The sequence below is a fragment of the Plecotus auritus genome (assembly GCF_963455305.1).
Source record: "Plecotus auritus genome assembly, chromosome: 3".
Taxonomy (NCBI): domain Eukaryota; kingdom Metazoa; phylum Chordata; class Mammalia; order Chiroptera; family Vespertilionidae; genus Plecotus; species Plecotus auritus.
In genome coordinates, this window is record NC_137772.1 from 176,945,430 (window position 1) to 176,970,383 (window position 24,954).

The following is a 24,954-nucleotide window of genomic DNA, read 5'->3' on the forward strand; positions in this document are numbered from 1 at the left end:
ACTGGTGGGCAGGGTGGGGGCCCAGGCCCTTCCTGTCATTGTTTGGGGCAGGAAGTGCCCCTCCAGAGGGTGGCCACCTGGGGTTGCTGGTCCCACTGCCACTCTCCACCCTCAGTTAGCCCCTCCCCTTAGCCTGTGTGAGCCTCACAACTGCCCCCCACCCCCACTATGGTTCTTAGGAAGCAGAACAAGAGAATGAAGCCCGCAAGAAGCAGGAGGAGGTAATGCGGGAGAAGCAGCTGGCTCAGGAAGCCAAGAAACTGGATGCCAAGGTGGGTGGGACCAAGAGCAGAGGCCTGGAAGAAACTGGGCAAAGGATTAGGAGAGGGTGGAGCAAATGGAGAGGAGATGGAGAGCTGGAGCCCACAGACCACCCAGAGGGCCTGAAGCTGGCATCCCAAGGGATGGAGAGAGGAGCTTTGAGAGGGGATTCCCAGGCAAGGATGGGGGCTGGGCTGTCATACACAATCCAGGACATCTTTGGACTGCATCTTGGGGCAGGAACCGTCCCTGTGGTAGGTTAATAATGACTCCCTTCCCTTCAAATGCTCGGCCCTAGACCCCATCCCAGCGGAACAAGTGGCAACAGCAGGAGCTAATTGCCGAGTTGAGGCGGCGCCAAGCCAAGGAGCACAGGCCTGTGTACGAGGGGAAAGATGGTACCATTGAGGACATCATCACAGGTGGGGCCCTTTCCTCCCTGGGGCCCTAGAACTGGGCCCAGCTCCCAGAACCCAGTCATATTCCCCGGGCTCTCCTCCCACCTCACGTGTGCCATGGGGCCTGACCACGGTGTCTCTCTCCTGGGCCACAGTGCTGAAGAGTGTCCCTTTCACGGCCCGTACTGCCAAGAGGGGCTCACGCTTCTTCTGTGATGCAGCCCACCATGATGAATCAAACTGTTAACCCCCAAGGCTGGGGCCCTTGACAGGTACTGGGCACCACAGCTGCCCCTCTGCATGCCCATCTCCCAAGACTCGTGCTGGGGTCCACAGGCACCTCCTTCTCTGCATGACCTGGCATTATCCTCTGGCTGCCTCATGGTGATGGGGACACATACTTACTTCCTTCCCTGCATGCCCCATGCTCTGAGAAGCATGGCTTATGCCCTGCATGTGCCCTCAGGGAAGTGGTATCTCTCCCACTAATGCTGTCCTAGCTTCTACTAAGACCAGGGGGTAGGGACCAGGCCACTGCCTCTGGTGGCTGAGCCCATGGCTCTGTTACTGGGCTTGGAGGTCCTTTGTCCTTGCTCTGCCCTGTGGCCTCTAGTCACCCTCCATCTGGTCCTCTGAAAATACAGAGCCCCAGCCATCTCCCATGCCCTCCAGTGTCTGACTCATGGCTGGCTCTTCTCTGGCCCTGTCTGTGGGCTGCTCCTGAAGGGGCTGTTCCTACAGAGGGTGGGCTTGGCCTGGCTGCCCTGTTTACAGGCTTCTATCTCCCCCACAGGTCTCCACCAGCCCCTTGTCGTTCGCCACCAAGCCAGGAGTGTGGCCCCACCCAGTGGTCCACCTCGGGCACCAGGCCCCCACTGAGACCCTCTAAGAGGCAGAAGCACTTCAACTCCCAGAGTCCTGCAAGTCCAACCAGTGGAACCGGAGCCCTGGAATCGGCCAAGGGCCCAGGGGAAGGCTATGCTGCTCCTGACCCAGTGTCACCCGAGCTCTCAAAGCCTGCATCTTCTCTGCCGCCACTATGGGCACTAGATCTTTCAGGGCCTCGCACGGTCCTGGTACCTCCTGTACTGCACTTTGCCTCCAAGGTCTTCAACTTCATTTCCCGAAGGGTCACCAAGGGTCAGCTGGAAAAAACCATTTCCAGCTTTAGCCTACAGAGGGACACCTAGGTCACTCTGTCAGTAGAGCCAAAGGGACAAGAGGAGTGTCTAGGCTTGGGGGGCTCTGGGACCCTGCCAATCTTAGATCATCTTTAACCAGGAGCAAGGCCTTCCTAAGCCTGGGCCCCACTCAGCTGTGCCCTAGTGATAAGGGTGAGGAAAGATGCCACACTTACTGCCCCTGGCCCTAGCCCTTTCCATTCCAGGTTCTTGCGGAGGTGGGCAAAGGGGTTTTTCTCTGCCCTAGCCCCAAAACAGCTAGAGAAAGGGTATGCCAACAATATCTTCACCTCCTTTCTTCAGCTGGATTTTTTTTTTTTTTTTTTAGGGGGCAGGGGACATGGTGGTCTTACCTGGCTATATTCTCAGTCCCCTGCCAGTTTCTTAGCCCCTAGAAGGGAACATAGGGGTCCACTCCTTTTTGTACATGTATCATCTCCTTTCTCTCTTGTACATAAACCCTGGCCCTTCTTTCTCTCAACAAAGGCTTGAAGCACAGGCCTGACTCTGACTCCTCTTTCTGAGTGTGGAGGGCTAGGGTGGCCATTTAGTTTGATCTTAGCCCTGCGGATAGAAAGGAGGCTGGGCAGAGCTGCCATATGCTTGGAGGTGAGCACAGAAACCTGGGGAGGGGAATCAGGCTAGTGAGCTCCAAGCACACAAAGGGAGGCACTACCATTAGGCACTAGCGCCCCCTGCTGGCCACGGGTGCAGATGCCCAGTCCCCAGCCCACCCCAGTAGTATATGAAGACAAAAGAGCCACTGGCCATGTTATAAATATTGTTATTTATAAAACAAAACACACATACACAGGGTCCCAGGGCTGGAGGAAGGAGTGGTGGAGCCCCAGGGCCCCATGCAGGCAGGTGCAGGCACTGATGCTAAAGGGTAAGGACCCCGCCCTCTGCCACCCAGGCTGTGTCCACCAGCCTGTCACTCTTCCCTTGGAGGCCCCTTCTCACATTCTATCTACTGGCACCACCCACCCCACATGGCATACACCACCAATCTTGTGTGGGGCTGAGGGCAAGGACTGCACTAGTTGTCCGGGAAGTAGGGGACTGTTGAACACCACCAGCAACCTCGGCAGGTGCTGGCAATGGTGTGTTGGGAGTGGGGTTACTTGAGGAAAAATGGACACAGACCAGACTAAGGAAGAAGTCTGGGGCAGACGGTGAGGGTGACCTAGTAGCCACAGACCCAAGGCAGAGCCGCTGGTCAGTTCACTGGTGGTCATCCAGCTGCTGTAGGAGTGTCCGCCGCCGCCTTTCCAGCTCACCCTCACTCAGCTCACTTTCTGATGTGTCCCAGCCCGTCTGGGGGAGCAAAGGCACAGCTCACCCACAGCCTCCCCTGAAGGCCATGGAGGCCTGGACAGAGCGCTGCCTGGGCTGGGACCAGGCACCTGCCTCTCACCTTCTCCTTCTTGATTCCAAAACCTGGGGAGCGATTAGGGAGCTCTGCCAGCCGGAGCTCCCTGTCCTTGTCCTGTTCTGGTTCTTTCTCATCACTCTCCTTGCCAGCTTTCTCCTCCGGGTCTGTCACACTCTCAGGACTGTTCTGTAAGAGTCCAGAGCCCGCCCCCTCAGTTCCTGTGAAGGACAGCTGGAGGCGGGTGGAAGAGATCTCACACAAGAGCAGGGCCTTGGGCTGAAGTTCCTTCTCTACGCACCGACTTGTGTCTTCTCTTTTTAGCTTTCTTTTTTGGTTTCTTGGCTCTCCGAAGGCCATGATCTGAAGATAGAAACCCCCCACTAAGTTCCTGGGAGAAGGGAGGGATCACCCTTTCCTCTGCCACAGTCCATCTGTCTGCTCACTCTTCAGACAGGGACCTGCCAAGGAAGTCTTCGGTCCGGTTTCCTCCCTTCCAGGGATGGGAAGTTCTTCCTCTCCGACAGGTACAGCCCTCCCAACCCACTCTACCCTCATGGGCTGTGGCTCCCAGGGCCTTCTCTCAGACTGGGCTAACTTCTCCAGCTCCCAACTGCTTACCTGATCCAAGGAGAAGACGGGAGGATGGGGAGCCCCGTCCTCCAAGGGCAGCACCCCCACTTTCAAATGAATCAAGTGAGGAAGAGGGCTCAGAGCCAGATTCAGAGGGGTTCTGCCGCCTCCGCTTGGGGGGCCGGAGAGACGGTGGGGGCAGCTCCTCCTCTTCCGACTCGGAGCCCTGGGCAAATCAGCAGGTACATGTCAGGCCGACATCCCAGAAGCCCTCTAGTCTGGGAATTGAGGGCAAAGAGGAGGATCCAAGGCCAAAGGAATTCCCAAATCTCCCTCCCAGGGAGATGACAGAGGAAAGTAAGAATTTATTTCCCCAAGACGGTCCAGTCTGACCCATCCCCTTCTACCCACCACTTACTGAGGGCGAATGGGAACGTTTGCGATGGTGCTTCTTGCCTTTTCTGCCATGCTTCCGGCCTTTCATGTGGAGGTGCTGGCATTCAGTCTGGAAGAGGCAGAGGCAGGGGTAAGGGAGGCACCGGGGTTAGCCTCAGGACTATCCAGGTTACCTAAGACCTCCCTCTCCTTAATATCCAGGGAAAAGAGAGCCCGAGAGGGTGGGGAGGTCTCTGGAGCTGCCCTCGGGTGTTCAAACACCTGGGACAGGTGCAGAGGACCAGAAGCTCTGCCTCACCTCCAGTACCTGCAGGAACTCCCGGAAGAGCCGGATCCGCTCCGACTCCAGGGTTATCTGCTCAAAGGCTGAGTCGCACACAAAGCGCTCACGGACCTTGAACGGGAGAGCACTGCTGATCAGACCAGCCCCGGCACGGCATGGGTGCCGCCATAAGCACAGGGCAGGGCTGGGGCGGAGGAAGGAAGGGAGCCGGAGCTGGCCCCAGCTGTATTATGAGTGGGGTGAGCCCCCACTGGTGGAGAAGCACCGCTGCCCTCAGGACTGAGGGGGTGGCGTGTGGTGCCAGGCTGCAGTCCTGACCTCTTCCCAAGCAGTGCCCAGCTCCAGAGCAGGCACGGCCTGCCTCAGCATGCTTCGAAAGGCAGCTTCCCTGCGCCGCAGCCTTCGTGCCTCCTCCTTTTCCCGCTCTCTCTCCCGTGCTTCTGCTTTCTCCAGTAGCTGAGGGTAAAAAGCACACAGTGCAGGGTCACCCAGCGGGGTGGATGCCTGGGCCCCATTCAGGCAAACCTTAGGAGGTGGGAAGTTGGGGTCTGGGCTCCTAAAATCATCCCCTGAACTGGGGTATAGTTACACTGGGGCAGTGAGCAAGAAGGAATGAAATAATACACAGGGACGAGTTTCAGCAGAAGCCTTGGCTACAGCCCCGCCCTGCCCAACCCCTCACACTATTGAAGGTCAGCTTGATGTTGCCTGCGTCCAGCGCAGCAGCCCTCTTGTCAAAGCTTATGACGTGGGCGAAGTCCTCAAAGGCTGTGTTCACCTCCACACAGAAGCCCCGGTCCTGTGGGCACAGCAGCGCATGAAGCAAGGGCACCTCCAGGGCAGGCAGAAGGGTCCAACTATAGGATGCTCAAGAAGTCCCCCACCCCAAGAGTTCCACAGGACTAAGATGCATCCAGAAACCAAGTTGTCCAAGTTCTCACCACCTAATGACAGCCCCATGCCTAGCCTTGCTGAGGTTGTCACAGGGGACTGGAGGGTTGGGGAAGGTTGACAGGAAGCAGGGTGTGTGTGTACCATGCCTACTGATTAATGCCTGAGTTTCTCATAATTAGTTCTTTTTAAAAATCCTATAGACCTGGTATTCCCAGGTGGCCTCCCATTCAAGCACTATTAGCTTCCAATATCAGATGAGACGGGGCACGTTCAGGGCGGTAGACTCACAATTAGTTCTTTGTTCCTTTGGCTTAAAGCTTGGGCCCTCCAAGGGCTCAGTGAGTTCCTTGCATTCTCAGTCAACTTCTGCTGGTCCCACTCTTTGGCTGTATTTACTGAGTGCTAGCTACCATGCTGAGTGCTTCATACACATCTCATTTAATCCTCACCTATCTAAATGTATGCACTGAATCCTAGTCTCCTAATTTTATGCAGAAGGAGAAACCAGAGCATTTGCCCAAAGTCAAATAGCTAATAAGTATATGGCTGAGTGAGAGCTCTACCCCAGGTCTTTCTAACACCAAAGCCCGTACTTGTGGGCATTACACCCACATAGATAACTTGATCCACAGGAGAAACAGAGGCCATCAGGTATGCAACTCCCAAACAATATTAAAAACACCTCACATTCTCAAAGCACCATGGGGCAGGCTCTGTGATTCTCATCTCAGATTCATAACACAGAAGCTTAGGAACGTTATCTCACTTTGCCCAAGACAACTGGGTTTGAAGTCTGGCTCTGCAGCTGGGGCACAGGCCCAACTTCCCTTCCTCTCCCTCCACACAGCTCTAACTTGCTCCAGCCTTCCTGCCGATGGCAAAGGCATACTCTTCTTGCTTCTTCCAAGAGGACTTCCTCAACTCACACTCCCCAGTCCTTCTCAAACATATCAATCTCTCTCTTAGGAAACTGAACGCTTCAATCTCACCTCTTCACTGACTCCTTCCATCACATGCACACCTCACTTAGTCTGGAACTTCTTTCTACCCTTCCTCAGGCTTAACAACCTGCTTCTTTTCCTTTGTTTTAAAATATTTAAATGTAGCACAAAGGAAAATGAATAAACATTTACTGAGCCTACCATAAGCAAGACATTACAAATGTTATTAAATTCTCACAACCGTGCACATAAAACTATCCCCATTTTACAGACAAGGACACAGGTTCAGAGGCGTGTTAACTTGCAGAGGTTTCAACCAATAAACAGCCAGGAGTTACCTAACTCTTAAAGCTTGTGCTGCACCCACTCTACCCCCTTCGTGGACGCTGCTCTCCCAAAGGTGGTTCATGTCCTAAGAGGGCCCCTTTTCTGTCCTTGCTCATTTGGTCCTCAGCACCTCTGCTGTTCAGTTCTTCAATGCTCCCCTCCAAGGTCCCCTCCTGTCTCTCTGACCCCCTTTACTATATCTCTTGCATGCACTTTAGCACCTGAGAACAGCGCTTAGTCTTTTCAATCGACACTGTCCCTAGCAATCTCATTCTCCACCTCTCTCATTTTCAGACTCATACTAGATTGGGTATTTCATAGGCACTTCAAATTCAGCAGGTCCTAAGAAAATTCATTTCTCATGAGCACCTCTCCGCTCCTCCCCCCATATCTCCCAGCTGCTCCAAGTTTGGGGCTCTCTGCATTATCCTCTGGGATGATGCACCACCACAGTCTGTCCATCTGGTGGATGGCCACAGGGCCTCCTGGGCTTGTCAGACTTCTGCAGGCAGAATCCCAAAAGGGGAAGAGGACATTCCTAAAGCAGATTCTTTCTCCAGAGGTGTGGAAAGACGGGACTCAGAGATAGGCCTCTGCAGGCCTGTCAGTAGTACCAGAGCACTTGTACTAAAAGTTAAGCATCCAATAAAATTTAGCTCTCCTGGGACTAGATTTCTACTTTATATGATTACTAGAGGCCCAATGCACAAAATTTGTGCAAGAGTAAGCCTTCCTTCCCCTGGCTGCTGGCACCAGCTTCCCTCTGGCACCTAGGACTCAGGCTTTCCTCAGGCCGCCAGCAGGCAGACACCCAGGACCCGAGCTTCCCTCACAGCCTCTGCTTTGTCCGGAAGGACATCTGGTCTAATTAGCATATTACACTTTTTTTATTATAGAAGATTCTATTTAATATATGGTGCTTAGTTTATTCCTTCTGGCCCCCAGGTTGTTTTTAAGAATAATTTCCCAAATGGAATTCTTATTTTCTCCAGCCCAGTTCTAGTTCTTCCTGCTTAATCCTTACCAATGGTGCCATCATCCCCTCTCACCTCACTCCTTCCTTACTCTCAATTCCATACATACACAAAAATCTGCCAATTTTACTTCTGGGTGACTAGCCTACTATTTTAAACTTTCATTTTTTTTAACAGCAGAAACATTTTTTTTTTCAATAAAAACCTTATGCAGAACCTTGATGTATAAAAGAGAAGCTGCTGTACATGTAAATAGAGGAAAGATCATACCGTTCTATCCTACCTCACCCCCATGCTTGTCCCAAGGCACCTCTGAGGAAATCTAGGAGTTTTAAAGAGCTGGAGCACTACCGCTCTCTCCTCACCTGCCAACCCGTGTCCCGCCCAAGCTCAGTTCCCACCTAGATCACTATAGTAGCCTCCTGACTGCTCTCCCTGCTTACCTCCCACACCTCTGACCCAGCCTTGAGAAGCCAGGGCTGCTCACACTTTTCTATCACATGGCCCCAACAGCAAAGCAGTGGTCTCGGGGGCAGTTAGGAGAGGATGACTCAAGCTCAAATTTTATTTTAATTACTTGCCACTATCACTTTTAGTATCCTGAGGCTTCAGGTACTAGCCTATTCCTAAGGATACAACACAGTCTGAGAGGTGCTATGCTACACTCTCACCAGGGCTTTTCCAAGGCGTTATCTGATCAGATCATTCCCCAGCTCCCCAGTACTTACAAGATAATAATCCAAATTTTAGCATTCAAGGAATTTACACAGAGGGCTCTACTTTCAAACTGGGACATGTGGTTCCAGAGAAACAGAGGAAACCACAGGACAATATGGTATGTCTTACTTAAGGTCAGTAATTTTAAAATATTAAGTTTATATTAATTAGAGAAGCAACACGGTATTAAAATGTAATACCTGCATAAATTTATAAGGCAAAACATGAAATGCTGAGTGTACAGTGGGGCATTTTTAGCTTTATTCTCAGATCTTTCTCACCTCAAGTACCAAGTTACTGCCCTTGGTAATTAGGTATACCTTGGCGGAAAACACCCATTTTTCAGATGAGGAAGCTGAGGCTCCAGAAAGGTTAAATAACCCGCCCACGGTCACACAACTAGTAAGTGGTTAAATTGGACTTTTACCCCAGGTAGTCTGCCTTCATGCTCCTAACAACTATGCCTATTGCCTCCTCAAATGCATTAGAATGTTCTTCACTTCCACTAAGTATGCTTTCTGTTTTCTTCATCAGAAACACAAGGCTCTCATAGCCCATCACTCACTCTTCCACCTGATAGACATGGATATTCAGAACTATTTCTCCAGTGTAAGAAAAGTACAGTGTATGTGCGATGGTAAATGTCGACTGAACTTGCTGCCATGACAGGGAGTGACGCTAAGGATGCCACACCCCTTCCAAGAGACAGTGGCATCTCAGCTGGAGTCCACTGAATGCCTTGCAAAACCAGTCCAGTGCTACTAAACAATCCAAATTTCCAAAAGAAGCTGAAGATGTGCAACTGTTGATCTTAAAACGATAGCAAAAATTCCAACCTTTCCAAAACACTGTGCAGACCAGAAGGAACCTGTCTCTGGGCTTTGATTAACTATGCTTCTTGTTCATCAAACCCTGTCCACCCCTCACCATCGCACCTGTAGTTCCTTATGTCCAGGACCTCCACCTTCCTCCACCTAGTTGCTCTTAAAAGTGCATTTTAAATGTCAATTCTTCTGATTCTTGTCTCTGTAATAACACTTGTGCCTCTGTATAATAGCTGTCACATCTATCTTCCTATTAGGCCATGAGCTCCTTATGGGCACAAATGGCATCTTATTCATTTCTGTGTCCCCAGGCCACATAAAGGATCACAGTAGATGCCTACTGAACTGAGCTGCAATGCTCCTGCAAAACAGGACTTATCAGGGAGTCCTGTCTAGAACGTGCCCTGTACCCAGCCTGCATCCATCCACAACCACAGGCCTCCCTCACCTTAAGGATGTCCTTAATGATCTTCTTCTCATCATGGAATCGTGCCTTCAACTCCTCCACATAGAACTTGAACAAGTCCAAAGGGGTGGAGCCTGCGGGGGGAGGTAGGGAGGGGGGCCTGGCGGTGGCAGCTTCCCGAGGCCTGAGGGTCGGGTCAGGACCCGGGAGTAGGGATGCAGAGAGGCTGGCAGGGCAGGAAGCCAGGCCAGAGAAGGGGAGCCCAGCTGTCTTACCCGGCTGGCCCAGCATGTTGGCAAAGCGGACATCAGTGCTGACCGCTGGGTACAGTTCCATCCAGGTGGACATAGAGTGCAGCTGCCCTGTCTCATGCAGCTCATCCAGGAAGGTCTGTGCAGGGAAAGGCCGGTTATAGGGAGAGTGAGACAGGGAGGAAGTCGGAGCCAAAGGAGGAAGAGAGGAGATGGCAGGAGAGGCAGGGACAATCCAGATTGAGGAAATGCAGGCCAGGGAGCCAGAGATGAAGAGACACAGATGGGGAGGCAGAGAGCAATGGGAAAGGAAAGAATGTAAATACAGAGAGGGACAGACTAAAACATGGGAGTGAGCCAGGCTGGGAGGCAAAGACACAAAACTTGCCTGTAGCACAACCTTCCTATGACTTGGCTTCAACTTCGCTTTGTGTTACAGCCACTACCACCACATTTGCCACCTCAAACCTGGAGGATAAGCTTTGCCTGTCTGGCTCCCCACCAAAGGCAAATAAGCAGCCTAGCTGCCAAGCTGCCTTTAGGGTACTCTCTGCTGACAGTTTCTAGGTGGTGCATACATCCCATCTCCCTAAAGCAGCAAGGCCAAGTTGAGGGGACACAGCATGGGAAACCTATAGGCATAAGGCGGTCTTGTGGAGATAGACAGAGCTGAGCACAGACAAAACGGTGGGCCTGATATGGTACGGGGCAAAGTTGAGCTCTGTTCCAGGGGGCAGCAGATACCTGGAAGGCCTCCCGGTTCTTGCGTTGCTGGCGCCGCTCCCTAAGCCGGGCCCGCTCCCGCTCCTCCTCCTCCTCCCTCTCCAAAGCTCGGATGTGCTCCTCAAAGCAGATCAGCGCATCTTCCTTGTCCATGTCTAACCATAGAGAGGAGGCTCAGCAGGTGTTACACCAGTGGGATACCCTCTCGGTTCCCCGCATCCCCACTGCTTCGATGCTGCCCCTGTAGGTGCTGGGGACAGCCAGGATGGTGGGGCAATGTGAAAAGAGGGCTCTGTGGGAAGGAGTACTGGAACGGTTGTTCTTGAGGAGGGATCATTAATTGCATAAGAAAAAAATCAGCAAGAATTCGGCTCTTTAGTTACCAAAGTCATCATGTTTATGAAATCAGTTCTCTTAGGACCTAAGGTTTCAGTTTATGGAACTGGGAATCAATCAGTCTGTGATCCAACTTCAGAAAGTGTATTTCTAATATTGCCAGTGATTACAGGCCAACAGCAGCTTATTGTAACACGTGTGACCAGTTAATGCCCACAGTGCCATGACAATTTAAGACAATTCACATCAGCTATAACAGTCCTCATCTCCAGGTCTTCTGATTCCTATCCCAAGTTCTTCTTCCAAAGACACACATCTCAGATCAACAGTGGACCCCGGAGGGAGAGGGTAACCTGAGCATTCTGGCATCTCCAGAATTGAGAGAGTACAGGGACTCAGTGCTGGGGACCCCTAGATGTCCGGGAGGACAGGAGGTACAGGTGAGATGTGTGAAATAGGCTCTGGCGACCCAGGTCAGTGATGAAAGGGGAAGGACAGGTGCGAGTGGAGGCCCAGGCTTACTCTGAAGCTGATGGTCCTGAGCAAAGCTGGGGTTATCCATGAGGTACTGCTGGGCCTGGGACCACGTGGTTTGAAAGTTGACGCTACTCATCCCATCCAGGATGCTCTTCAGGGCCTGGATATTGCGGCGCCGGAGCTGCTTGGCCTGTTCCTGGAGAGGCAGGGCAGGCCGAAGTACTTAAGTGGTCCTGGGCAGAGGAGGATTTTGGGGAAAGGAAGGTAGCTAGGGAACCCTAGGAGGGCCAGATGCAAGGCTTTCATGTCCCCAGAAAAAGGAAGGAGCACAGGTTACAGACCAACCCCTCAGCGAGTCCTTCCTGCCCTCCAATGCCCCGAGTTATAGGCCCAGAGCAGAAATGAAGGGATGTGCAAGTGCTACACAAGCTTCAGAGTAAGGAGCTAGGACCCTGGGGCATCGGAGAAATTAATGAGCCTGGTCCATAAGGAGCAAAGACATGAAGACTCTAAGATGAGACTGGGGCTGATGGATCCAGCCCATGACTATTACCTTCTCCTTCTTGGCCAGGAAGAAGAGGACATCATCATAAACCTCTTTTCGATCCCTCTCGGGGACCACAGCCCAGACCTCCAGCTCCCCAAAGGTCTGTTCTGCCCGCCTGTGGAGCACATGAGCTGTGGGTAGGCAGGCAGAGACCAGAGGCTCTGGGCACATGTGGTCTCAGGGTCCCCCAGCCCCGCCCCAGCCCAGGCCCCTGACCGGTAGCGGGTGGTGGAGGTCATGCGCTCATGCTGCTCCAGGAAGTGCTGCAAGGTCTGCTTGGCCTCCTTGGCCCTCAGCCGCGCTTCTTCCTTCTCCTCCTTCTCCCGCTGCGCCTTGTAGGCATTAAATGCCTGCTTTTTCTCACTCAATTTGGGCAAGGCACTGGGTGGGAAGAGGAGTCAGCATGAGCCACCCTGTGGTTCATGCATGGCACACTGGGAACAGGTCTCCACAGACCTGAGTGAGGGGTCTACGCATGGGCACAGCAGGCTGCAGGGGCTCCTGGGTACAGGGAGGCAAGAAAAATCTCTGGGATGTGGGGAAGGGTGAGAGGTAGTGAAGAGTAGAGACGGGTTCCAGGACACTGATAATACTCAGCCCTTATGCTTTGGGGTGCTCAAATTATAGTCAGGGATCTGCCCTAACCTTCCCCCTTTCCCCAATTAATTCAAATCAATTCAATTCAACAAGCATTTATTGAATGTCTCATATCAGATACCTTTCCCTCCTGGAGGTCTCCCATAGCTTCTCTTCCTCTTGAACCTTCACTCATCTACCACTCTCCTGACCCTGGCCCCTTGGAGCCCAAGTATCGAGCTGGGGCTTCTCAGGGAGTCCCTGACCCAGCTTCTCTCATGAACAAGGTCTGAAGGCCTGGCTCCCTCTGCCCAGGCCTACCTGTAACGGGGGTCGGTGACCACCATCTTCATGGCCTGTTCCCATGAGGCATTGGAGGGGACAGCCTGGAATGGAGCAGGTGGGTGTCACAGAGCCTGGCCCCCTCCAGCCCCCTCCAGGCCTACCCTGGGAACCCCATCTCCCGTACCTTGTCCCTCAGCAGCTCCTTAAAGGCCTGCTTTGCCTTCTCACGGTTACTCCAACTGAGGCCAGACCTCTCTGGTTCTGGCTTTGATTCCTCTTCCTCTTGTTGTGGCTGATGCTGTCCAGCAGAACTGGGGAAGCAAAGGAGATTCAGCCACCACATCCCCAGCCCCCGAAGGTTTCAGTGTCCTGGGTGATCAACAGCAAGCCACTCGCTTCTTGCTCCCTAGGGCAGACCTTTTCTGCCTTTTAGAGGTCATGCCCAGATCCCCACACCCTTCCCAAGAGGCCTAGAGGTAAAGGGTTGAACCAGGCTGGCAGCCTGAGGCCAGCAACCAGAATGCTGTGGGGACAGCCTCACCTGCTGGGGCCCTCCTCTGGCTGCTGCAGGAACCCCTGCTCCAGGGGCTGGACAGCATTTGACACATCACAGTCTTCACTCCCACCTGGCTCAGGTTCTAGGAGGCCCATAGGCAGTGGGGTGGGGCCAGGAGGCGCAGGTGGAGGGTCAGGCTGTGGCTGAGGAGGCTGTGGCTGTAGTGTCTGGGGCTGCTGCTGCTGTTTCCTGCAGGTGAGCCAGAAGGACAGAATCCAGAATGGAGCAGGGAGAGGTGGTCAAGGACTGGCAGGACTCTAGCCTGAGAAGGACTGGGGACAGAGTGGACCACTCCACAAGGAGACAGAGAGCTCGCTCTTCCTTCCACAGAGCAGGGATCATGGGGAGAGAGCCCACTTCCACCCCTCAGGTGGTCCCAAGTATGGATGGATAGGTTGGCAAGATGAGCAAGTTACTCACCCTACAGCCTCTTGTTTGACTAGAGCTGCAATGGGAAAAGATACATGGTCACTAGGTAGCAAGGGCCACCTTCCACAGCCCCCTATCCAGGCCCACCATCCTCACCCTCGAGGTCATCCAGGTCCTTCGGCCGGGTCCAGCGGGACTCCTTACTCTGGTTGTTATAGTAGTAAGGTTTGCCTGTGTCCGACTTGTACTCTTTCCAGGGACTCTGGGACAGCAGCAGCTGTAAGAAGATGGGTCAGACAACATCAGTGGGCTGATGGAGCTAAGCTGACACTGTGAGTACAGGGACCCAGGAGTTTTTAGCTACCACCTGGCCTGGCTCAACATGGGGCAAGGTGGACTTCCTGAGATCCTAGGGAGGTTAGGGTTGTCAGGGATCTTGGGATCAGAGGAACTATAATGTGTATGGTTTATAGACTCAGGGGAGATCAAGCACTTGGAAGGGTCAGGGCAGCTGAAAGGAAGGGCCAGAAAGCCTAGCTCAGGACCTCCGCCTTGGACTTGAGCACGCTGGGCTTCTCCCACACGGACTGCTTGTCGTCAGCATTGTAGTAGTAGATGCGCCCATCAGGGGCTACATGCTCACTCCATAGGGCCCTCTGGGGGAGGGGGGGGGCACAGAATGGTGGTCAAGGCCCCTTTCCCAAAGCTTCTCCTCACCCCAAAGACTGAACCATTAGCCCCCCACTTTCAGCCTTTCTACCCAGAGATCCCTGACTGGAAGAACTCACCAGAGGGCCTGTCCCAGCCACAGCAGCTAGAAAAGAAGCCAAAGGAAAGATACTAAGTCCTTGCTCCAACCTGCATCTTATCCCCATCTATTCCTCCCTTACTCCATCCCCAATATATATCCCCTGGTCCCATCAACATCCCAGGCTCCCTGGCATCCCAACAGGCATGATCCAGGGTGGACTCTAGTCCCCTCTCCCCTGTACCCCCCGACCTCCGAGCCTGGGGGGAGCAGGCCCCCAGAAGACTCACAGCTGGCGGTGTCCACACCTGGAGCCGTCTGCCGAAGAAAGAGGAGGGGGAAGGGTTGGGGCCAAGCCCAGTGGCCCCCAGGACCCAGGCCATGGGGGATCGAGAAGCAGGCCAGGCCAAGATCCATGTGTCCTGCTACCTAACACGCTTCCCCCACCCTCCTGGGTGGTGGCTCTAGGATCCCCGGGGGGAATCACACAGCGACTCCTTTCTTTGTTTTCCTCAAGTGAGAGTATTTTCTTGAGACCCATCCCTTCCACAGTGGATGCCAAATTCTACAGACTACTACAGTGAGCAACAGCACAAGAAGGTACAGCGAGATCCCCAAGTGCTGTTGTTTTCTCCAGAGACTAAAAAGACATGAAGAGGGACTCTATTTAAGTCCACAGTGCTAGCTCTGTGAGGTCAAGCAGTGTCTGGCATGAGTGTGTTCCTTAAGGGAGATGGACACAACGGCGAATAACAACAGAGAATGTACATGCCTTCAGGGAAGAGTGAGAAACAAGAAGAGCTAAGAACATGGCTGGAGAGGACTCAAGTGTGGGGAATGCTGACAGGGACCAGGATGGATCCGATGAGAAGAGAGAAAGAATGGAGGCCATATCCCTGAACTCCAAATCAGACCCCCACAGTGCTGTAATACAGATCTGCTGCCTGCTGGCCCCAGTGCTTACCGCTGCGGTGACAGGCACTGCAGGCATCAGCATTCCTGGCATCATGGGAGGTACCATTCCTGGTATCTGGATATAAAGACAAAAACCAGCTACTGAGGTGGGGACAGGCACAGGCTTGGCAGGGACCTAAGAGATTCTGTTGTGTTCATGATCTTCACATGGGCACCTCCTTAGGCAATCCCCCAAGGGATTATGGGCTTCTAGCCTAGCCTGAGAGTTTTCTCCAGTTATTCAGCAGACAAATCCACATCGGCCTGTCCCAAAGCTCCCTAACTGCCCTACCCAGTTCCTGAAGTCCAGATCCCCAACTCTCATCTCCATCCCCAGATAAACTGACAGGTTTTCTGAGGTCCTGGTGCAGAGAAGAAGATTACCTGTGTGAGTGGTGGTGGTGACCCCATTGGTGGTAGCATTGGGGGCATGATGCCAGGTGGCATGGGGGGGATGGCTGGTGGTCTCTGACTCATGGGTGGTAGCCCCATCGGAGGGAAAGGCGGAGGGATTCCTGGAGGGGGCATCTGGAAATGAGGAAAAGAAGAGATGCTGAGCAGAGAAGACACTGCCTTGGTTCTGGCAGAAAACATCCACTTGTCTCTCACCTGAACCTTCCACCCTGGCTCTGAGGCAATTCCAAGGTTTAGCTTGCTAAGCACAAAGTATGAAACTGCCACCCTCCTCCCCACTAAGAAAGACTGGTAACTGGTGGTGGTGGTGGGAGGGGGGGGGGGGTCCTCTGGGTCTAACAGGCAAGCACACAGCTTCTTGAGGTAGGGAGGGAGAAGGAAAGAAAAGTATAACCAACACCAGCCTGCAGCTGGAAGGCTCCATTTCTTTAGCAACTCTCCTCAAAGAGGCTTCTCAGATGCAGGGCCAAAAGGCATGTGTCCAGGTACCCAAATCCCTAGTTCCCTGCCTCCCACCCCTTTTTCTCCAACTCAATGACTGTCAGTTGCTAGTCCAGCCTGACTTATGAGGCATATTTTTAAAATACAGATAAGGAGTAGTAAAAGAGACAGACAGCCCACCCTGCCCTCACACTACCGGGGTCTTTTCACTTCCACTTCTACGCTAGCCCCAGTATGTCCCCAGGACAAAAACACAAAGGAGGAACTGTCAGTTTTATGAACGGAGAGCTGAACAGCAGCGTCTCCTACCACAATACCCCAGCAAAACCATCCCTCTTCCAAGGGTAGCAGAAAAGGTTTATTACACAAAAACCGTGCAGCAGTGCTAGGGACTGGGGAATTAAAGGGTGCAGGCTGGAAAAGCCAAGCCCAGGGAAAGACATAAAACTTACGAAGGGTGGTGGCATCATGGGGGGCCCCGGTGGGAAGGGGGCAGGCGCTGCTGGGGGCCGGGGACCAGAATCGGGAACCGACTGTTGAGGGAGAGAAAAGTCATAGGACCCAGGATGGGCAAAGAGATGGGCGTTTGCAAAAGGGAAGCAGAGGGGTAAGGATAAAAAAGGAGCATAAATTTCAGAGAAAGAGTCTCCAAGACCAACTTCCTGCCCACTCCCACCTCTGAGCCGTGGATAGGTCTGCTCTCTCTTCCACCAGCCCAGAGCCAGCTGGCTGAGCCCCTTCAATGTCATCTTTAATTTAGAAGTTTCTTTCCATTTTGCCAAAGCCACAGAAAAGTTGGAGGAGGCTGTACTACAGGCAGACTGGCTCTGCCCAAGGCATTTCATCCACTCTCCTGTCTGTAGGCAAAGCTGTGCCTCCCTCAGACCAGTTACTCTGTGGCCTCTCATTCATAAAATATCCAGGCAGTGGCGTCTTTTCCTGTTTCCCCACCTGAATTCAGCCAGGTACAGAGCCCTCTAAACACAAAAAATAACTAGTCCTTCATAAGTACTAGTCTCCCTAACTCTCCTCTACTACCAGACCCTTCCGCTATCTGGCCTCATCTTTAGTCAATCACTCTTTGATATAGTCCACTGCCAATCACCTCCTTAATCTCTTTAGATGTACTCCTCCTCCCCTACAGATCCTGAACTCCTCTCCTGTGGGTGAGGCTTTGAATAGCCTAGGTTTCCTCATCCTACACCTAATGGCTGGCCACGTCCCATCCTTAGTTCTCAGCTTAAAAATCACTTACTCTAAGAAGTCTTCCTGACTCTATTTGAAGCAGATCCTCCCAATTTATTGTCTGGTCTCCTTTTTTGTTTCCCTTTAATAGAGGGTAATAACATTCCACAAGGGCAGGGATCATATCTGACTTGTTGAAAGTTGGATTCCTAGAACCTGCAAGAGTATCTGGCACATAACGGGCACTCAATAAATATTGGATGGATGAATGACAAGTGAGAGAACAAATACTCTCTATATAGAACCTTCCAACTCTAAATATTCATCCTACAGATAAAGCCCCATATGGCCAAAATGATGTCTATACAAGATTTCCATTTCAGCATTATTTGTAAAAATGAAAGATTAGAATCAGCCTAAATATCCACCAATACAACTACAAAATTACAAACATAAAATGGAATACTATGCAGTCATAAAAAAGAATGAAGCTCATTGTCTTGATATGAAACAACCTCTAAGATATATTAACAAATGGGAGAAGCCAAGTGTTGCAAAGTTTTATCACTTGTATAAAAATCGGACACAAAAGATGACAAATTGGTGGGAGGGGGACTGAGGTGGAAAGGAGATTTATCCCTATATGCCCTTTTGTAACTTTTAAATATGCACTCATATGACTATGTCACCCATTCAAAAAAACTTTTAAGTAAACTGAGGTGTGGAGATGCAGCCAAAAGGTCCTGCCATTCCTCCTCTTTGCTTAAAAGGAGGGGGTGGTAGGGAAGAGACCCAGGGAAAGGTGATCCAAGAGCCACCTCACTGCTGCCCAATTATTCCTATGTTGAGAAATCTCAGCTCTTTTTTTTTTTTTTTTTTTAAAGGAAGGCACCAGAGTCCTGCGTAGTGCTCACTGTCCCTTTGGCCTCTGGACTCTCCTTTGCTTTTCATTTACTTATTTATTTTTAATATATCTCTCATTTTTTAAAAAAGATTTAATAGCATGGGTTTTCTTAACTGATTTCAGAGAGGAAGGGAAAGGGAGAGATAGAAACAATGATGAGAGAGAATCACTGATCAGTTGCCGCCCGCATGCCCCATACTGGGTATCAAGCCCGTAACCCGGGCATGTTCTCTAACCGGGAATCAAACCATGATCTGGTTCATAGGTCAATGCTCAACCACTGAGCCACACAAGCCGGGACTCTTCTTTTCTTTGCTTCCAAGGCAGATCAAGCAATCTGCCTAAGAAATCTCAGCTTTTAAAAATACTTCCTAATCTCTACCTTTACCAATATCTGTGCCTCCTCTCTTCCTGCCATCTTGTCCTAAGGAGAGAAGGGGTAAGCCAAACCACTTCAACTTGAATCACCTTTTCTCAGTGTTCAACTCCTCTAGTCCTATATCAGACCTGCTCCTCCCCCGATACTTTCCTTAGCATGGGAAGTCAGAAACTAAACATATGGGAAGAAATCCAATTCTTTGTGCCACACTTTCCCACCTCAAGCTGCCTTAGGATCCACTCTACCTTCCCAAATGCTATGTAACTATCTTTGTGGGTCCTACCAGGCTCCAGTGGTATGTTGCCCGTGTCAGAGACTGGTGCCCCCAGTTGTCCAAGATTAGAAATATGAGTGTCACTCTCTATACCTCCCTCTTCCTTCTCAATACATCACTGAGTCCTATTAATTTTACCTCCTGAAGATTTCTAGAATCCATCTACTCCCCTCCATTCCCTCCTCCTCACCTACCAACCCTTTCATCGGGTCTCTCACTCAAATCTGCAGCCATAATGAGCTCATCAAAATGCACCTCAGGCCCTACCAGTTTGGCTCAGTGGATAGAGCACTGGCCTGCGGGACTAAAGGGCCCCAGGTTTGATTCAGGTCAAGGGCACATGCCCATGTTGTGGGCTCAATCCCCAATGCGGGGCGTGCAGGAGGCAGCCGATCAATGAATCTCTCATCATTGATGTTTCTATCTCTCTCCCTCTCCGAAATCAATAAAAATAAATTTTTAAAAAATGCACCTCAGACCATGTTACTTCCCTGCTTAAAACTCTTCAATGGCTTTCCACTGTTCTTAGTGTAAAGACCAAAACCTCTGCCTAGGACCTGGGAGGCTGTAATAGATTTGCTCCCAGCTGCCTTGTCAGACTCACCCATGCTTAGCTCCTGGGTCTGTGCTCCAGGCACACTCACCTTCTCTCAATTCTCCACCTCAGCACTCACCTTTGCATGGGGTAATCTTCCCACCAACCCCACACATCTCAACTACACATCCTTCACATCTATCGGCCATCATTTCCTCAAAAAGTCTTCCTCCAACCCAGACCAGTCAGTACTCTCCTTTACATGCTTGTACACCATATACCTTCCCCATCAGCAATTATCCATTGGAATTTTACAGTTATTTGTACAATTCTGATTTACTATTATGTGGCATTAACAAAAAACAAATGCCTGCCAACTAAATCATGCTATTCCATTGATTTTAAGATGCATCTTGCCTTCAGAAGTGTAAGATTCTGAGTCTTGGAATCAATGAAATATCTGCTTACTGCCTCACTAGGCTGAAAACTCTAAGGGGCAGACTTTATCTGCTTTTGCTCATCCCAATATCCTATCCCCATTGAATTTTCCTCACTACCTGCTATTGACACACAGTAGGTGCTAACAAATATTATTGCCTTAATGACTGAATGGTCTTGACAAGTCCCACAAAACAAAGTCATTGGTAAAGACTAGTAGTTATTCAGGGAACACAGGATGCCAGAGATGGAGAGGGGACTCTGGCAACCACCCAAGGTAGCCCCCTTTTTTCAGATGAGAAAACGAGGGGAATAATAATTCCTACAGCTGGTTAGGGACAGAGCCAGGACTAGATCTAATCTGCCTCCCAGCCCTACTCCCTTAAAAGCACAGTCCTTGCCATAGGAAGCAGGTCTGTTTTTTCACTCCAGCATTTCCCCTGAAACTCATGTAGTTAAATCAGCAAGGATCCAACATTTTCTTCCTTGATAATCAGTGGTGGGTCTCTACTGCCCACCCTACAGAATCTCTCATTTAACATTCAAAGTCTTTCAACAAGGCCCATGCCGTAACTCTTCTTGGCTCCTCCTGATTCAATGGCTTCCCTTCTCCCCTTTACACACAAATTACTCCATGTGTTTCTTTTATTCCACCTTGTTCAAGATGATCCAATATTCACCTCCTTCGGGTTACCTTTATGACTATTCTTCACACATACACACACTCCTATCTACTTGTGTCCCCTCAGGATAAATGCTGCACTACTTTGCACCAAGCGACATGCTACTCTGTAGATGTTTGTTGGGTGTTTCTTTACACCACACTTTCCCACCTCGAACTACCTTAGGATCCTGGGACTGCCTGTCGCCCTAGTTGGGTGGGGATTTCCCTACATTCAGAGATTGAGTTTTCTTTTTTTAAGCCTCCTCTGAGTGTTTAGTCAGGGCCCTGCTCACAAAGTGCTGTGATAAAATGCAGACTCATCCTTAACCTTATTAGATTTTTACATACTGGAATATTCTAATAGGCAAGTGTGTGTGTGTGTGTGTGTGTGTGTGCGCGCGCACGCGGCCCACACACGCACATGTGCCCAGGTACCTTTATATAAATTCTCTGGGTAAAGGCTGACTCTGATGAGACAGAGAGGCAGCTTAGCAGAGATCTGTATGGCTGTGGAAAGGGAACTGGAGTCAAATATTGGCTTGGAAAAACCTAAATAATGAAAAACTAAGTGTATATGACCATCTTTAACTTGGAATGGAGATCCCTGGCAAGGATCCAGACACTGGCTGTTTCTGGATAGAGCAATAGTATGAACATAAATTTCTATGGAACTTCCAAAGCCCTCCCTTTACTAAGCCTCCCCTGTGCGATGTGTATACTTTCTTTCTTTCCATAAACACCCATTCCCCTATCTCTTTTGCTGCAGTGCCAGTACAACTTTGGATCTTATTACACTTCTGGGTGAGAATCTGAAGTAACTCATGTGAGAAAGAGATATAGGAAAGGGGGCTAAAAGAGAAGCAGATCCTGTGTCTTCCTTGGAACAAAAACACATTTGTGGGCTGGGAGAGATGATAAAGACAACTGATCATCTGATCATAATGTGTTCACCTGGACCAGTGGAAAGACACCCCTCCAAGATGCAATCAATTCTTCTCATTCTCCACATCTAAGGGACATCTCAGAATTGAAGATTCAAGAACAAAAGGAAAAAAGGACAAGAGCAGAGACAGAGAAAGAATGGAAAGAGGAAATGATTGCCCTGACTGGTTTTCTCAGTGGTTAGAGTGTCAGAGGGTTCCATTCCCCATTAAGGCCAAATTGCCAGCTCAATCCCCAGCAAGGGGCATGCAGAAGGCAGCCAATCAATGATTCTCTCTCATCATTGATGTTTCTATCTCTTTCTCCATTCCTCTCTGAAATATACATACATACACACACACATACATACATATATATAAATGACATGTACCTGGGTTGCAGGCTTGGTGCGGACCCTGGTCAGGGTATGGGTGCTGGTTGGGGTGCATTCAGGAGGCAACCAATTGATGTGATCAATGTTTCTTTCTCTCTCCCTTCTACTCTCTCTAAAAAAAAGTCACTGGAAAAATATTCTCAGGTGAGGATTAAAAAAAAGAAGGGAATGGTAGCAGCTAGTAGCTAATATTTATTGAGTGCTTATTATGAGCCAAATACCATGACAAACATTTAATCCTCACAACCATCTTAGACGTTATTATCCCCATTTTATAAAGAAACTGAGGTTCAAAGAGATTAAATGGCAGAGGCAGGTGACCCCAAAGTCTGTGCTTTCAAATACTTCAAAACACTTCCTTCAAGCAAGAATGATGGTGCCACAGGTATTTCTTTCATTCAGATTCACTGGTTTGTTTTTCATGTTCACTTCTTTTTATTTTTTTAATTGAATTTATTGGGGTGACATTGGTTAATGAAATTATGTAGGTTTCAGGTATTGTTCTGTTTTCTTCCCCAATCCTCACACAATTCTGAAATCCTCACACACAGCTAGATGATCCCAAGGTTGCTCAGGTCTGACTCACTCCTTGAAGAGATTTGTGTTGGTAAATGAAGTCTGAAAGGCACATCTCTCAGAAAGAGGTAGTCATCACCAAAAAGAAAAGTATCATGGAGGCTGAGACCAGCTGACTATCCAGCATGTGGTCTATCCACATGCTGCCCTTCTTCACGTGCCCTGAACAGCATGAGCCTTCTCTCTCTCTGTTCAAGACCATCCTAGTCCCCCCTCTCCTGAACCAGCTTGCAAAGATACTGTTTTAGTAGAATATATCTTCCATTGCTTCAGTCTAACCTGCCATCTTATTCTCCCTCTGAAGAACAAAATGCTACTTCTGGCCTCCATCTTTTTGGGTTAGGTCTCAGCCTCCTCCCCCTCTGCTTCAGAGAGGTCTTCCATCCCTCCAACAGGATGCGAGGCCCTGGCCGGTCGGCCCGGCCTCGCAGGCTCCGTGCCTCCCATCCCCCACATCCCGGGGGATTCTCTGCAGCCCCAGCTAAAGGCCTGCCTCCATCTTCATCCTTTTGTTTCCCCACGTCTTAGAACCCATTCTCCCGAAATCTCTCCTCAAGCACCACTACAATTTGTAGCTGGAAGAGATGTGGGCTATCCTTCTTAACCACTTCCCTTTTTTATTTCATCGATAGGAAATCTGAGGCCCAAAGAAAAGTAGTGACTTGCCCAAGGTCACACGGAGTTGTTACAGCTAGTTGAGGGCAGAGCCAGGGCAGGGACCAAGGGGCCCCTGCTCTCCTATTTCTGGGACTATCCAGCCCCGGGCGGGGGGCCGGGAGCCTCTCTCCTCAGGAGACAGTGCCCGCTCCTCACCTCAGGAGACGAGGCGAGGACCTGAGAGGGTCTCGGAAGGGAACACGCACTGAGTCTGGGGAGGGGCATGTCGCACGCCAAATATCCCAGGAGAAACTGGGGCTCCCAGCTCCCCCCTTGTCCCGCAGTTTCCACATCTCCTGTTCCCTATCTTCTTTCCCGACCATTCTCCACAAACCCACCCTTCACTCCTTCCTTTTCTCCTCACCCAGTCACGCAATTCCCATTCCCCTCACGGCCCCCTCCCGCCATTCTCCATCATGGCCTTTCCCACCCCTTCTCCCCAAATCCCGGACCCCCTTCCCCCTCCCGAGCTCCTCGCCCTTATCCCTCTAGTCCGGGCCCTCCCTCGGGGTCCCGCGTACCCCCGGCGGCCTCCCCGCACCCCTGGCCCCGGCTCGGGGCGCGGGGGGCGCTGTGGAACCGCCCGGGCCCCTCCACCCCCGCACGAGAACGTTACCATGCCGGGGCCTCGGAGCAGCTGAGCCGGCGGTGCCCACCCGCTAGTAAAAGCCTCTCTGATTGGCCAGACCTCAGCCGGGAAGGCGGGACCAGGAGGGGGTCGCACCCCTTGGTGGCCGGGGCTCCGGGCACTCCCGTCGACCAGCCGGGCCCTGCACCGGCCCGGAGCGCCCAGGCTCGGCCCCGCCCCCCGGCGCGGAGAGGCAGGCCCCGCCCCACACCGGGTCCAGCGCCGCCCACTGGAGGCGGGCCGCACCTGCTCCGCGCTCTGACTGACCGCCCTGCGCGGACGCCCGGACTGCACCAAGCGGCAGCTCTTCTTCCTTCCCGCCCTTCGCTCCAGCCGCCGCCAGACCTCGGCCAGCCGCTTCCCAGCCTTCAACACACGAGGCGCTCGGAGCGGCTGCATCTCTTGCGCTCGCTCCCAGGACCAGGGCCTGAACCGAAGTATTTATTCCGAATATAGGTGTATCTTTCCACTTCACAAAGTGTGTTTTTATACCATGCGTAGTTATTGTTAATACTTTTTAATTTATTAATTCACCCAACAACTACTTATTGAGCACCTGATATGTGTCAGGCACAGTTCCCGGCACTGAGCAAACAGAAATTGAAAAAACAAAACAAAACAGATCCTCCACCCCCCAAAATCCCTGCGGTCATGGGGCAGACACGTGCTTCTCACGTGATCCCGAAATTACTTTTGAGATTTGAAGCAGGGACCCAATCCTCTATAGGTATTAAAGATGTGAGAAAAGCTTTAATTTTCTTCTATGAAGTATTTCTTAGAATACATAGACACCTGTTTTAGAGAGTTAAATAATTGTATAAGATTTGTTAAAGCAGAGTTCTCTCTCCATTTTCAGCTATTTAAACTTTTTTTTTTTACATTTACCTTCATATATCTAGCTCTCCTCTGGCTGGGTCCTTCCTCACAGGGTGAGTTCAAGGGGATATGCCCATCCAAAGACCACTTACCCCCCTATATGCCATATCCCGAATACCTGGGGCCCTGGAATTCCCTGCCCAACTTGCTTTGTGGGCTTGTACCAGCTTCTTCCTTGGATCTCTTCTCCCCAGAGAGACCTTGCTGATGGTGTGGGCATCCCTAGGCCTGAAGGGTAGTCAGGGACAGCTCTTTACAGCAAGAGGTGTGAGAACAAGTTAGGGTGTCCACAGGACCCT

The 24,954-nt window shown here is 51.1% G+C and overlaps 2 protein-coding genes across 14 annotated transcripts in view; one reads left to right on the forward strand and one right to left on the reverse strand.

Moving 5' to 3' along the window:
* FMNL3 (formin like 3) overlaps nt 1–2,338 on the forward strand; it is a 61,039-nt gene extending 58,701 nt beyond the window's left edge. For 3 of the 5 annotated variants that reach the window (XM_080662815.1, XM_080662817.1, XM_080662819.1), the window contains 4 exons: nt 180–272; nt 560–683; nt 815–931; nt 1,453–2,338. In XM_080662815.1, the coding sequence (XP_080518941.1) occupies nt 180–272; nt 560–683; nt 815–906 (309 nt within the window). In that variant the 3' untranslated portion in view covers nt 907–931; nt 1,453–2,338. The remainder of the gene's footprint in view (nt 1–179; nt 273–559; nt 684–814; nt 932–1,452) is intronic. The other 2 variants (XM_080662816.1, XM_080662818.1) reach the window with 1 other exon arrangement.
* On the reverse strand, nt 2,173–23,960 carry PRPF40B (pre-mRNA processing factor 40 homolog B). Of its 9 annotated transcripts, XM_080662825.1 has the most exons (26): nt 23,768–23,946; nt 16,677–16,757; nt 15,754–15,897; nt 15,380–15,445; nt 14,706–14,733; nt 14,456–14,481; nt 14,213–14,323; nt 13,824–13,944; nt 13,719–13,743; nt 13,284–13,487; nt 12,927–13,053; nt 12,779–12,843; nt 12,098–12,262; nt 11,888–11,996; nt 11,380–11,530; nt 10,543–10,676; nt 9,823–9,937; nt 9,590–9,681; nt 5,147–5,263; nt 4,783–4,920; nt 4,480–4,575; nt 4,204–4,290; nt 3,834–4,011; nt 3,514–3,575; nt 3,258–3,401; nt 2,173–3,157 (listed from the first exon to the last, which is right to left on the reverse strand). In XM_080662825.1, exons 1-26 carry the CDS (start codon nt 23,768–23,770, stop codon nt 3,065–3,067), a joined length of 2,682 nt encoding a protein of 893 aa, XP_080518951.1. In that variant the 5' UTR covers nt 23,771–23,946; the 3' UTR covers nt 2,173–3,064. The 9 variants fall into 9 exon arrangements, with proteins under 9 accessions (XP_080518951.1, XP_080518954.1, XP_080518950.1 ...); XM_080662828.1 differs by lacking the exon at nt 14,213–14,323 and having other exon boundaries at nt 23,768–23,948; XM_080662824.1 differs by having other exon boundaries at nt 2,173–3,401; nt 23,768–23,932.
* Between the last annotated feature and the right edge of the window lie 994 nt (nt 23,961–24,954).

Coding starts and splice junctions, on each gene's coding strand:
- PRPF40B (XM_080662820.1), bottom strand. Junction 13,488..13,718: donor GTCAAACAAGAGGCTGTAGG/GTGAGTAACTTG, acceptor GCTCACCTGCAG/GAAACAGCAGCAGCAGCCCC. Junction 3,576..3,833: donor CCGTCTTCTCCTTGGATCAG/GTAAGCAGTTGG, acceptor TTCTATCTTCAG/ATCATGGCCTTCGGAGAGCC.